Raw genomic sequence first — 12,938 nt, forward strand, 5'->3', positions numbered from 1 at the left:
CCTTGAAAGTGAAGTGCCCCACCCCCACCCCCAGCCCGCAGCAGATATCGCTCCAGCAGCTTCCCTGGGCTCACACCAGGATCTGCTGATGAAAGGCCAGAATTTGAACTCCAAGGCCAGTGTCCACCTCAAATCTGCTACCTGCCCAGTCCAAGCTGACGGGGCTGACTCCTGGAGGCTAAATCTTGGGGTTAATCCCTGGATTAGTCTATTCCTCCTCTGAAAAGTGAGGAGGGCCACACCTGTCCTGCAGGTTGTTGGGAGGATCTGGTGGTTCGGGGTGTGCTGTCATCGTAACCATAACATTCAGAGGCAGGGTCTGCATCCAGTGCTCTTCGTGGTGACGTAACCTCAGCCCTGCATGCAGGTTAGGGAAATGAATATCATCACCATTCACAGAAGATGCCTCCTTAATTGACCCCCTGGGTATCTCCCAGGATTCACCTGTACTTCTCGTATAAAATGCCAATGGATGCCCTCAGCTGGCAGGCCCTTCTCTGGAATGCCACATCTCCTCCCACCAGCCACTGAACTGTCAGCTTACCAGATGTGAGTTGGAATGCGTCCCAAACGGTTGGTGCCAGCTGGGTTTGCATGGCTACAGAATGTCATTGGAGATTATGCCAGTCCTGGGCCAGTTTGCCCACAGATCAGCTCTGCCCATTCCCCTGTTTGGCTCTGTCACACAAGTGTTTGATGGCACGGGCTGCATTCCCCAAGCTTCTTGGCCAGCTGGTCCCCGCTACATTCAACCAATGGGAGACACTAAGGGGAGATGAAAAATGAAAGCAAGGGAGAAGCTGGGGTGTTTCTCCCTCTATTCTTTGTCTCAGGTGATGTCTCCATGTGACTCTAGCAAATGCCAGACTGGCCCACTAAGTTCCTGCTTCTGCTGGGGGCCCTGGTAACTCTGCCTCTCTCCGTGTCCCTCTTACCCAAAGGGCGGCACTGGGACTCCTCACTGTCTCTGTTTGGCTTCTCAGCTTGTCCCTCACCTGTGTTGCTAACACTCCCTGAATTAACTTCCAGGACTCAATGTGGCTCCTGTTTTCCTGGTTGGACTCTGATTAATGATAATACCATGAGGTCAATCGTGTGATGCCAAACAGGAGCCTCTGTTTCTATGAAAACTGGGAAGACTTAATGAAGGCAAGTTGCTAAAAAATAAATTGAATTTGGTACGGGTGGGGCGTTGTAAAGGATGGGAAGAAATAGTAAAATCTAGATGATGCCGCATGCTCATTCCTTCCTTAGCGTCTTTACATTCATGTTCCACTTTAAATAAATCAAAACTATGCCAGGCATGGGGGCTCACACTTGTAATCCCAGCACTTTGAGAGGCTGAGGCAAGAGGATCACCTGAAGCCAGGAGTTTGAGACCAGCCTGAACAACATAGTGAGACCCTGTCTCTACAGAAAAAAAATTTAAATTAGCTGGGCGTGGTGGTGCACACCTGTAATCCTAGCTACTTGAGAGGCTGAAGCAGGAAGATTGCTTGAGCCCAGGAGCTCAAGGTTACAGTGAGCTATGATTGCACCACTGCACTCCAGCCTGGGCAACAGAGCAAGACCCTGTCTCTAAAAAGAAAAGAAAAGAAAAGAAAAGAAAAAAGAAACCCAAACTGGAAATTGTTAAGCTAGAAGAACAAGAGGAAGGCCATTTAATGCATACTTATAAGTTTAAAGCTAAAAGAAGGGTTTAAGATCCTATTTTTATGATTCCCTTTCATTTTTATATAATATTTCTTATGATTCCCTTCTTCAACCACATTTTTTATTAACCCGATTTAAGTTTTTTTCAGTGGAGAGCAAGAGGAAGCCTGGCTGCCCACTGCATGGCAGGGGAATGCGCAATCAGAATTTCAAGGGAAGGGAGTCCCTGGAAATTGAGCACCTACTATGTGCCAAGCACACTCACAATTATTTTCTCATTGAATCCTCTTTATGATTTTGGGAGGTGGGCACTACCGTTGGCCCCATTTCACAGGCTAGGAAACCAAGACTCAGAAGAGTAAAGCCTCTTGCCCAGGATCTCACAGTTCATAAGAAACAAAGCAGGCTTCAGGTATGGCTGGTTTCAGCCTCCTTGTCTTTTCTGCTTCCCCAGGGCTGTTTAAAGCTTAGCACACACTTATCAGGGGGCATGTAGAGATGATAAACCCCTTATGATCCTGGCAAGGATGATCCTTGGCAAGGACCAAGCTTGGCTGTCATTTGCCACATTGCCCCGAGAATGCATTGAACTACTCGGTGCACAGATGCGTCACTAGGCCCTGCACAGCCTCTTGAATTCCCTCCCATTCCTGGGCCTGGACTCAGGTTCCCAGGGATGGGGAAGCCCCTCAGGGTGATCAAGTTAAAGGGGCTTAGGGGGGCCCACTCTTAGGTGTGGAAAAAACAGCAAAGCACGTAGGGTGGTATGTTCGAAACTGGAGGCGGTGTTGGTGGAGTGGAAACAGCTCCTGGGCTGGGAAGCAGGGGCTTGGGTTCCACTGACTCATTGGGTGAACTTGGATGAGTCTCTGCTCCTCTGGGGGCTGCAGTTTCGGCTTCTCTGTAAGGGGAGTCTTCCCAGCTGTCCTTCTCCAATCTGTTTCACACATGGCTGACTCCAAAAGGCATCAGATTCAACCAGGAGGTCAAGGCCCCTTGGCAAGTTCCCCCCGTGCCACTGACCCCCGATGGTCCCACGCAGGCTGGCCAGCTGATGAGTTTACGACACAGGGTGGGGGCGGGGCAGCCTCTCCCCCCGCATGACTGTCATAGCTCCTTACTTGAGCTGACTCATAACGGAGCCCAAATCGCGTCATGGAGGCTCAGCCAAGGAAACCAATGTTTATGATGCCCTCACTCCGTGCCTGTCCCTTCAAAGAAGGTGTTATCCCCATTTTACAGGGAAAAAAACTGAGGCCCAGAGAAAGGAAGTGACTTGCCCCAAGTTCTGGCCGCTCAGATTCAGCAGAACTGGGGCTGGAAACCAAATCTGACTCCAGAGCTCTGTGGCTGTCACCGTAAACCTGCTTCCTCTCTGGCCAAGCTAGAACTCTTGTCCCCACCACCCCCACCCTCAACACCAATCGACTCACCATTCAGGGACAGAAGACTGAATCTTCATGAGGCTCGAGATGAGGCTCAGAGTGAGCGTTTCCAAGGCCATCTTGTGCACCTGTGCCCTGGGCGGAAACAAGTCTCTTTGGGACCTTGGACCAGCCCATCCTCCTCCAGGGATTTCCCCACCCCCACCCCTGAGGGCCTACAGAGTCCACTGTGAGTCTGAGACTGGTGCTAGGGTCTAGCCCCAAGCCTGGGCTCCCTGGGACAGGCCAGGGGGTGATGGCCGGGCTGCAGAGGGACTTTCCGAAGTCTTCATTTAAAGGGCATGGAAGGGTACTCTGGTGTCATGCCCAAGGTCAGGGCTGGTGAGTCAGAGGCTGAAGTTCCAATCACATCCCAGAATACCACGTGACCTTAAACAAGCTGGCGTCACCACCCTGGGCCTCGAAGCCTGGCCTGTGCAATGGGAGAGTAGAGCTTACAAGGGAAATGGTAAAAGCCGTCACCTTTCCCCCACTCTCCACACTTTCTCCCATCCTGACATGACTTCGGGGAACATGCAAGTGTAGGATTCAATCATCTTCATGACTTTTCTACTTTTGAACCTCTCCGGGCCTTGACTCCTCAAGGACATGAGGATACAATGGGCGCTTCAGGTGAGGGGAACAGCATGACGGAAGGCCCGGAGGCAGGAAAGCTCCCGAGCATCAGGCTGGGGCAGAGACCCCCAAGGGGATGTGCAGGTGGGGGCAATAAGAGCCAAGAGCCCTGAATGACATGCTGGGGCCTCAGCCCCCAGCCCTATAGACGGCCTCCCAGTGCGGCCAGGCCACCAGGTTTCACCAGGAAGGCCCTTCTCGGTGGGCAGGCCAAGGCCAGGCGTGAGTGCTGGCAATGCCACTTCATGTGTTTCCCATTGTACTTAGTCCCAGCTCCCATAAAAGCCCCAGAGGTGCCACCCAGCCACACATGTGGACACCTGTCCCTGACAACAATAGTGGTGGATAATGGCAGGGAGTCAGCCGAAGCCCAGGGGCGAGGCGGCATGGCAGGGAGCTCTCCGGCCGCTGGTGGATCCGGGCTCCGGGCACTTGGTGAGGGGCCCGCGGGGATCCCAGCCCACCCAGGCCAATGCTGGCCTTAATTAAGAAGGAGTCTCCCACCCAGGAGCCAAACCACCCTCCCAGCCACGCCTACTCCAACTGCTTTCAGTTCTGTTTCTTGGGCCGCGTGCTGAGGCCAGCTCCACAAATAAAAGCCATCACTTTTCTTTCTCTCTTTCTTTCTTTTTTTCTTTCTTTCTTTTTTTTTTTTTTTCTTTTCCAAAAAGAGAGGCAGCCACAAGATCTTCTAAAAGGCCGTGACATCACGGCCCAGGTGACCGCGGCCCAGCCAATGAGCCCAGGCCGTGAGCAGGCTCCTCGCATCCTGTGAGCTGAGGTTGGGTTGACACTGGGAAGGCCTGGTCCCTCAACCACAGAACCACAAGGCCAGGCCCTCGCCGCCTCCAGGGCCCTGCGCGGGAGCTGGTTGGCTCCTGGTGCTCCCCACCCCCGGCCGCCCTCGTACCCACCGCAGCCTGGGCTCTGTCGAGGGTAAGCCTCATTCATTCATTCCCTGTGGCACTGGAGGGGCCTGCTCTGCTCTGTCAGCCTCGGAGCTCTTCCACCCTGGCTGCCGAAAGCCCCTTCCCGCCATCTAATGATACACTCTGCATTCGCTTCTGTTGAGAATTTGTGGCTAGACATTCCTGTGGGACCGGGAATCCAAATTCTTGGGTACAAACAGAAACTTACTTTCCTTGGGGATTTTTTTTCTCTCTCACTCACACACACTCTCGCGTTCTTTCCTTTTTTCTTTTTCGTAGCAGCAGGGGGGGAGAAGAGACAAAACAAAACAAAAAAACAACAAAAAGCAACACCCCCCCCTTTTTATTTTCAAAAGTAGCTGGGGGAAAAAAAATAAAACAACAGCCAACCAAGCGAATCCCAACTCAACACCCGAAGGGCTGAAAATTCTCGCCTTCTTCAGAGCGGGGCATGGCATCGAACAGCATCTTTGACTCCTTCCCGACCTACTCGCCGACCTTCATCCGCGGTGAGTAACGATTGCCCAGGGCCGTGGGTGGGGAGCTGTGGCCAGGCCCCGGACCACGTCCCTCCACCGACCGCCCCGGCTGCCCTCAAGCGCACTGCCTAAATCTGCTGGCCTGTGAAAGCCTGAGGTGGGAAGAGGGGTTGGTGGCCTCTGTGGTCTCTTGGCGTGGAACATCGCTGTGGCACTTTTATCCTCCGCTGGTGGAGACAGTAAGCGGGGGAGGCGATGGATACTCCAAGACCTCAAGACCTCAAAGTGCAGCCCTCAGAGGGGCCAAGGGGAACTCTCAGGGACCCTTGGCTTCCTGCTTCGCTAACGGGGCCCCTAGGCCTGCAGCCCCAGCCCCTGTCCTGCCTGGGACTCCCCACCTGGGCTCAGGAGGTCACTGCTGGCAGCTTCTGGGGAGAGCTGTGGGATCCAGGGGTCTTCCTGAAGACCACCGCCCACATTTTGCGTGTAACTCCTGGGGTATCAGAAACAAAGGGAGGAGAAGGAAGCCACAGGCTTTTGTAGAAAACTGCGCAGAGCTGGGTTGCACTGAAGCTGGACCCGCACGGGGCTGGGGGACAGAACTTGAGAAAGTTCGTGGATTTGGCCACGGAAGAGGAAAAAGTGTTTCTGGGCAGGTTTTGCCTTTTTTGGTGGCTGCGGGGACGCATAGTTCTGGATTGTGTCTCCCAGCAAGGACAGGGAGTCTGGGATCCCCAACCTGGAGCCTCTAATGGGGCTGGGACTAATGGGGAGACTTCTCCTGCCTCTGTCTCGCATTTAGGGCTGATGCACCCTGGCCTCAGACACCCCCTGCTGCCTTCCTCCTCCCCAGCAGGAGCCCAGATGGGGCTGTGACACCTGAGACTGGGGATCAAGAGTCCCTGAGCTCAAGTCCCACGGCTCAGTGGCTTCCTTGCTGAGAGACCTTAGGAGGGGAGTTACTTAACCCCTCTGTGCCCCAAATAGAGTCCCCTCTGCTTGTAGAATTCTCATTGTCTGAGCCGAGGGTGGACTGTGTATAAGGGCAGTGCCTTCGGATGGTTCTTGCGGACTGGTTCGCCTCCAGAATAGAGGGGCTGCATAAGATTTAGAACTTCAGGGTTGGGGGCTGGTGCTGCCTTTCCTCAGCCGAGGCAGTCAGCAGAGAGGCAGAAGTGGGTCTGCTTGCCTGCCTGCCTGCCCTCCTGCCCATCGGCCTGCGCTGTCGCTGGTTGACCGAGTGATTCAGGGATGGTGCCTGGGCGGCAGGCTCGGGGCAGGGACCCAGGCACATTTGGGTGTTTGAGTTCGTAGGCTTCTGGGAAGGCTTGTCCGAGAGCGGGGCCTGTTCCTCTTCCCTGGTGAGGCTGAGAAAGGCTGTGCTGCTGCCGATGGGGACTGAGTCAGGGAGAGAAGGGGGCCTGCTGTGCCCTGAAGTGGGGGCACTCCCATCAAACCTAGCTTTGGCCAATGACAACAGGCAGCCCCGGGTCTGAGAGCCGAGAGCCGCGGCTGCTTCCTCAGAGTTGCTGCTATTATAACGTTGTTCCCTTTGTAGTCCTTGGAGCTAATTAAAGGCAGTTCTGTGGCAAGAAAATAAGAGTTTATAAAATCCATTTGCCGGGTCTTTGTAATCTGTATTTCTCCTTCCGTGCGCAAGATGGAGAAATGTAGGGTTTAAAACAAAGAAACCTTGGGAGACAGGGCTAGAGCCCCGGTCGGTCTGGGCTGGGTCCTGATCCTTGGAACCCGGGAGGTGGCTGGCCATAGCACGAAGGGCACAAAGGGAGAGGTGGCTTTGGCCCAACATGTCACGTATGTGCCCAGAGACAGGAGGCCACCAGGCAGAACGGGCTGATCCTGGCCAGCAGCGGTGCAGAAGGCACCTTGTAGGCTGGGGTCTGTGGGGAGGCTTGGAGTCTGGGGTCGGGGTTCAAGGGCCTTCCCTGTGCTTTCATGGAGACCTGTCTCCCCTCTTCAACCTTCTCTCTCCTGTCCAGTTCTGCTCACGACGTGCTCGCCGTGGGGGCCTGTCTCCCAAATCCCATCCCTGGAGGCTCACAGGGCTCTAGCTGCCAATTCCTTCCTCAAAGAGACCCAGCCCCAGGGTCCTATCTGCAGGGCGCCAACCCCATGCTGCCCCTTCAGGGCCCCTAACTTGCTCTGGGCCACCGACCCTTGGCAGTCTCAGGGAACCTTCAGCTTCCTCCTCGGAGTTGCGTTTTTAAACGCATAAGACGAAATCCAAAGGATTACAAAGGAAAAGAAAGCGACAGAAATACCGTTGTCAAACTCAGAAAGCAAGCTGGTGACATAGTGAGTGACTCGCTCTGTGCCTCTTCAAGAACTCACTGAGTGACAAGACCCCGCAGTGGGCCATGCAGTTGTGATGAGCATGAGCAATATTTCAGGTCATCCCTGACAGCCCTGTGAGACCAGAGAGCACCTGTGATTTCCACTGGTGGAAAATCGCCGTGGAATACGACGCTAAATTTCAGCTAGAGGCCGGGAAAAGGAAAGACACCGTTATCTCTGGCCCAGCGTCACAGACCCCCTAAATTACATGCCAGACAAAAACTCCAGGTCCATCCGGGTCTCACGTTCTCAGAATCTTATCGGGCTGTTCTCTCGTCCATAGGCTTTTAACAGAAGGGGAAGGGTCTCCCTTCGCCCCCCACTGCCTCCTCTTCCTCCTACCTGCGCCCGCCAAATGCCATCCCACCTCAGTCCCCGAGCAAAGTGTGATGGAGCCAGCGGGTTTTCTGAGATCACCACCCCGAGAGAGTTTTAAACACCCAATTCCCAGTTCCCACCTCAGGCTGCGGAGGAGTCCCCGCTCCTACCTCAGACTGCGGAATCAGAATCTTTAGGGTTTGGGCCTGGGCAGGTGTGGTTTTGAAAATCCCCCAAAGCGATTCTGATGTGCCTCTCAGGCAGGCCTGGGGACTGCTGCCAGGGGAGCCCAGTCCCCCACCTGGCTCTGCCGCCCGTGTGCTGTGGGACTGTGTCTGAGCCACTTGGCATCTCTGGGTCCCTGTTCTCTCATCAGTCAAAGGGCACAAGTGAGTTGCATTTGGTGCCTCCTATGTGTCTCTGTCTCCCCCACCTGACAACCCAGGGTGGTCCCTAGAATTATCACCAAGCTCCTACTACCTCAATTTCCCCATAGGCCAACAGAAGATGACTTCCCTTTTGTCTTCACTGGCAAAAACAGGCTGAGAATGAAGCATCCCCTCCATGCCCCTGCCTTCAGGCACCTGTACTCAGCCAGTGCCACCGTCTGCACAGGGGCCTTCGAGGCAGCAAGGGAGAGTTCCAGACCCCTGAAGAGTCCGACTGCTTGTGCACGACATTCCCACGACTCCCGCCGAGCCCTCTCCTCTCGGTTTCTCTGACTTAAAAGAGTAGGGGTATTCATTTTGTGCTAAGGGATACGAAACTTCCCTCAGTTCACTGTGGAGAGAAGGGGTGTGGGAGAAGGGTAGAGAGGCATTTGGTTCCCATCCTGCAGTAGAGACACGAGCAGGAGGTGAGAAGAAGGCAATGTTTACTCTCAAGGCTGGTGCATGGATGGTGGAATTCTAGAAGCTGGAATGGAAGGTGTGAGAGTGCACAGGGGCTCCCTGGGGTCTACTCCCAGGCAGGACAAGGGGGATTTATTTCCCCTTTGTGACAAATGGGGAAGCTGAGACCTAAGAGCTGTAATCCAGACACTCTGTGTGACTAGGGACAAGTCCCTTCCTCTGTCTGGGCCTCAGTTTCCCCATCTGACAATTATGGGCCAATGGCCCTGAGGACCCCTGAGTGCCCATGCACAGCTCTGTTGGGGGCCACACCTTCATTCTGAATCTGCCTCACGAGGCCCTCCTCTGCACCCCCTGGGGCACCCCCTCACACCAGGTCACCTTTGCTGAACCCTCACTCACAGCCCCACAGGCAAACGCTCACCCGGGACACTGGAGGTGGGCGCCCCTCCAGGGAGGGAAGCTGAGGAAATGGGCCCAAACTGCCACATGTAGGCTTTAAGGGGGCTCGGGGGGCAAAGGTGTTCATCCGTTCAGTCAGTCATTTCCCGAAAACTTATTGCGGTGTAGACGATCAAGATTCCAGCTCGGGCTTCAGAGCCAGGCTCTCCAGATCCTAGTCCTGACTCTGCCCTCTGCCCTCTGCCGTCACCTGCGTGAGTGACTTCGCTTCTCTTTCTCTGGTTTCCTCATCTGTAGGGGTTACACCAACCTTGCAGAGCTACGGAGAGAATTAAAGGAGTGTGATGCCTGGCACAGAGTAGTTACTCAATAAGCGTTTTCCATTTGTTGAACACCATGAGCATGGCCATGTACTGGGAGCTTGGGAGAGACTGGGTCAAGATCTCCATCCTAAGAGCTCACCATCAGGTGGAGAAAAAGATGGGTCAACAGAAAATTGCCCTGGGCCTGGGGCATGATAAAGGTTTTACGGGAGAAGAACCAGGGATGTGAGTTCAAAGAGGGGTACTAGCCCAGCCTTGTGGAAGACAGAACAAGTCCTCTGGAGGGGTGACTTGGAAACTGGGTCCCTAAGGGTGAAGAGGTAACAAAGACAGGGAAAGGATGTTCCAGGCAGAAGGAAGGTCCTGGGCAAAGGTGTGGATGCAGGAAAGAATGAGCTGGCTTGGGAGCCACGGGGAGGGCTGGGAGCATGGTGTGGTTCTGGCCAAGGTCCCCCCAGCAGTGGTTGGAGTTGGCGGGCAGCTCCTCCCCTGAAGATGCCTGGGAGAAATGGAAAGTGGACTCTCGGGTATGAGGTGGGTCTGTGTGGAGGCAGGGGGTGGACAAAATGGCCGTGGGCAGGTCTGGCTGAGATGGTCTGACTCAGAGGTCACCGGACAGGGAGGAGGCTGCCCAGACCAGAGAGGTCAGTCACCGTATCCTTTCCGAAGGTCCAGGAAGTTCCAATAACAGGGGACTCTCTGTTTTAGTACTGAAAGCCCCATGTCCCAGGAAACCCCTTCATCTCAGGCAACCCTGGACAGCTGGTCACCCTGAGCACATGTGTCCATGGGGCCTCCCCCTCCCCGCCATCCCTGGGAGAGGAACGGACTGACCGCTAGCCCTTCCGTGCCCACTATGGCGCTTGCCTGGCGCCACGTCTACTAGGTCCCTTTGACGGCGGCTTCTGAGGCTGCCCTGCACACACCCGTCTCCTCAGACCACCCTGCCTGTCCAAAGTGCCCCCCAGGCTGGAAAAGCATTCCTGGGAGCCCCCCACTGCCCACAGGGTCTAGGCAGGCATGAGCCGGCCCCACACAGCGGGACTGTGTGTCCAGGCCTTACCGCACCCACTCTGGCCGGCCGGAGGCCCCGGCAGCCCCACTGGTCATATAGAGGGCTCATTGACGCCTGGGCCTGGAGGTGGCCGCATCAAAGAGGAGGCTCCCTCGGTTACCTGGGGGGAGGAGGCCGGGCGACGGATAAGCAGAGCCTGAAAACCTGACCTTCCAGTAGGCTGTGAGAGGCAGGAGGGGAGTGGCGGCCTCTGACCCGAGCCTTGCCACTGAGCCAGTCTGGACTCCTCCATAGGTGGGGAAACTGAGGCCTGGGCTCTGGGTTCAGTGGAGCAGCCCCAACACCAGCTCTTATTGTCATCTCCTGGGGATGCCTCATCTGCAGACCCTTCCTCAAATCTGCCACCCAGAGTGTGTCCCCACCCCCTGTAGTTTGGGAATCTCACCCAGTCTTCCAGACTGAACCCAAATACGCCCTCTGCTAGGAGTCATTGCTGGGACACCTGCAGCCACTGGGGAGCCCTGTCCTCCTCTGAGCTTAAGTCCCTGGGCCAGCCCTGAGATTCAGCGAGTAATTCCCTACCTTGCCTGGTGGAAGAAAAGAGAGGGAAGGAAGGGAGGGAGGGAGGGAGGGAGGGAAGATTGCCTTTAGCCCTCAGTGGATCTACAGCCCAGGTCTTTGTCATCTGCCTTGAAATAGCACCTCCTGGAGCCCCTGGACACAGTGGGGATGGGAATCTTGGGCCTGGGGCTGGGAGTAGGACTCTGGTCTTGCCTTGAGAAGTCACAAGAACAAGGAATAGTGAATCAGTCCAAGAGCATGTCAGAGCCGGAAGGCAGAGAGTTCCCCTTCTCATTTCATAGATGAGAAAACTGAGGACTAAAGAGGCATGTGGTCTTGTAAAACGTCAAATTCAGCAGCAGAAAAACTGACTTTCCTTGCCTCTCCGGGGTCCAATCATCTGCTTTGCATACAGTTTAGGAGTCAGAACAATCTAGGTTTAAACTGCACGGTAGCTGGGTGACCCAATGTGTTAATTCGCCTCTTAAGGTCACAGTTTCCTCCTCTGTAAAATGGGCTAGTAACACTGACTTCAAAGGGTGGTTGGGAGGAGTGACTGTGGCCCTGCCCTGAGCCCTGCATGTGGCACCTGGTACAGAATGAGCACTGGCCTGGCACAGGCCGGCCTCCTGATGGGCTCAGGCCTCTCCACACCAGCGTGATCCCCTGCCACTCAACAGATGTTTCCACATCTCACCCTCCTGCTCTCTCTCCAGCACCAAGCCCTGGTTTTTTCAGGGCTAGAGAGGTCTGAGCAGGCACAAGACTAGAGGGACTGTCAGACCCCTTGTCAATGGCTCCCGGGATAAAGGAAGGCACTCTTCGGAGAGGAAGCAATGTCAAACGCAGCTATAAGCCTCAGCTGCAGCCAGGCTCTGCCACTTCCTTGCTGTGTGGCCTTGGGAGAGGTGCCTCACCTCTCTGTGTTTCGTTTTCTCACCTGTAAAATGGAGAAAACGAATAGCACCCACCTCAAGGCTTGTTGGGTAGGTTTAATGAGATAGCATATATCATGTGCACAGCACAGGGCCTGGCACAGACAAGCCCTCACGGCATGCCAGAAATTACTAATATTTAATGTTCTTCCTCCTCTGCAAAAAACCTTCTGTCTAACTCTAAGCAGGATGTGGAAGGTGAGAAACCCTGGCCTGTCTTCTCAAGGCCCAGCTTCATGGCCGCCCCTTTGGGGAGCCTTCCCAGCCCTTCCCTTTCTCCCCTCCAGGCGCTGGGGGTGCTCTGCCACTGCTGCCCCTCACTCCTCACCCCACAGGGGTCCAAAGGGTGCTCTTGGGAGCAGGGGCAGGCTCACAGGTGACATTCAGCCCTTGTCACTAAATGGATAGAGGAAAGAAAGAATGAATGGATGGATGGATGGACGGACGGATGGATGGATGGACGAATGAATGGGCTAACAATTGGTCAGCCTGAGAGGTTTCCAGCTTCTCCCTCACTTCCCCCTTCGCTGTCTGGCTTCTTCTTTGAAACACGTGTTGGCGCGAGCCTGAGCACTCCGGTCCAATCGGTGCAGGCAGCGTGAAGGTTTAGGTTCCTCTTTGGGGTTTTCTTTCGAGTCTGGGAAAAGTGTGTTTGGCAAAAGGTTCAGACTTACGTGTGGGTGGAAAGGGCAGACGCGTATAACTTATGATTTGAAGGGTGACCAAAGTCGGCCCCCCTCCAAACATCCTTCAACGTGGGACATGGTGACTGAGATTCCACCAGCACACGCAGTCCTTGTGGGGGTGGGGCTCTTGTAAATGTAGGTCCTTCCTGTCACGCACACCTGAGTGTCCACAGTCTGCCTGATTCCTTGGCCTTTGTTGAGAGGAGTTAAACGGCTGGAGCAGAGAAAGCAGAGGGCATCTGGGGGATGGAACACTTGGAGAGTGCAAAGGGAAAGGCAGATGGAGTGGAAAGGGGTAGGGAGGAAAGGAGGGGTCCATTTTGGTCATGCCCCTGTTCCCAAACCCAACTTGCCTGGGTGCCAGGGCTGAG

General features: G+C 54.9%; 1 protein-coding gene across 4 annotated transcripts in view; it reads left to right on the forward strand.

The window, feature by feature from the left end:
• The first annotated feature begins 4,472 nt into the window (after positions 1-4,472).
• The window catches only part of RUNX3 (RUNX family transcription factor 3), a 66,926-nt gene continuing 58,460 nt past the window's right edge, over positions 4,473-12,938 (forward strand). The window contains exons 1-2 of one of the 4 annotated variants that reach the window (XM_077968806.1): positions 4,473-4,649; positions 5,002-5,151. In XM_077968806.1, the coding sequence (XP_077824932.1) occupies positions 5,094-5,151 (58 nt within the window). In that variant the 5' untranslated portion in view covers positions 4,473-4,649; positions 5,002-5,093. The other 3 variants (XM_077968809.1, XM_077968818.1, XM_077968813.1) reach the window with 3 other exon arrangements.

The sequence above is a fragment of the Macaca mulatta genome, chromosome 1, assembly GCF_049350105.2.
Source record: "Macaca mulatta isolate MMU2019108-1 chromosome 1, T2T-MMU8v2.0, whole genome shotgun sequence".
Classification (NCBI taxonomy): Eukaryota; Metazoa; Chordata; class Mammalia; order Primates; family Cercopithecidae; genus Macaca; species Macaca mulatta.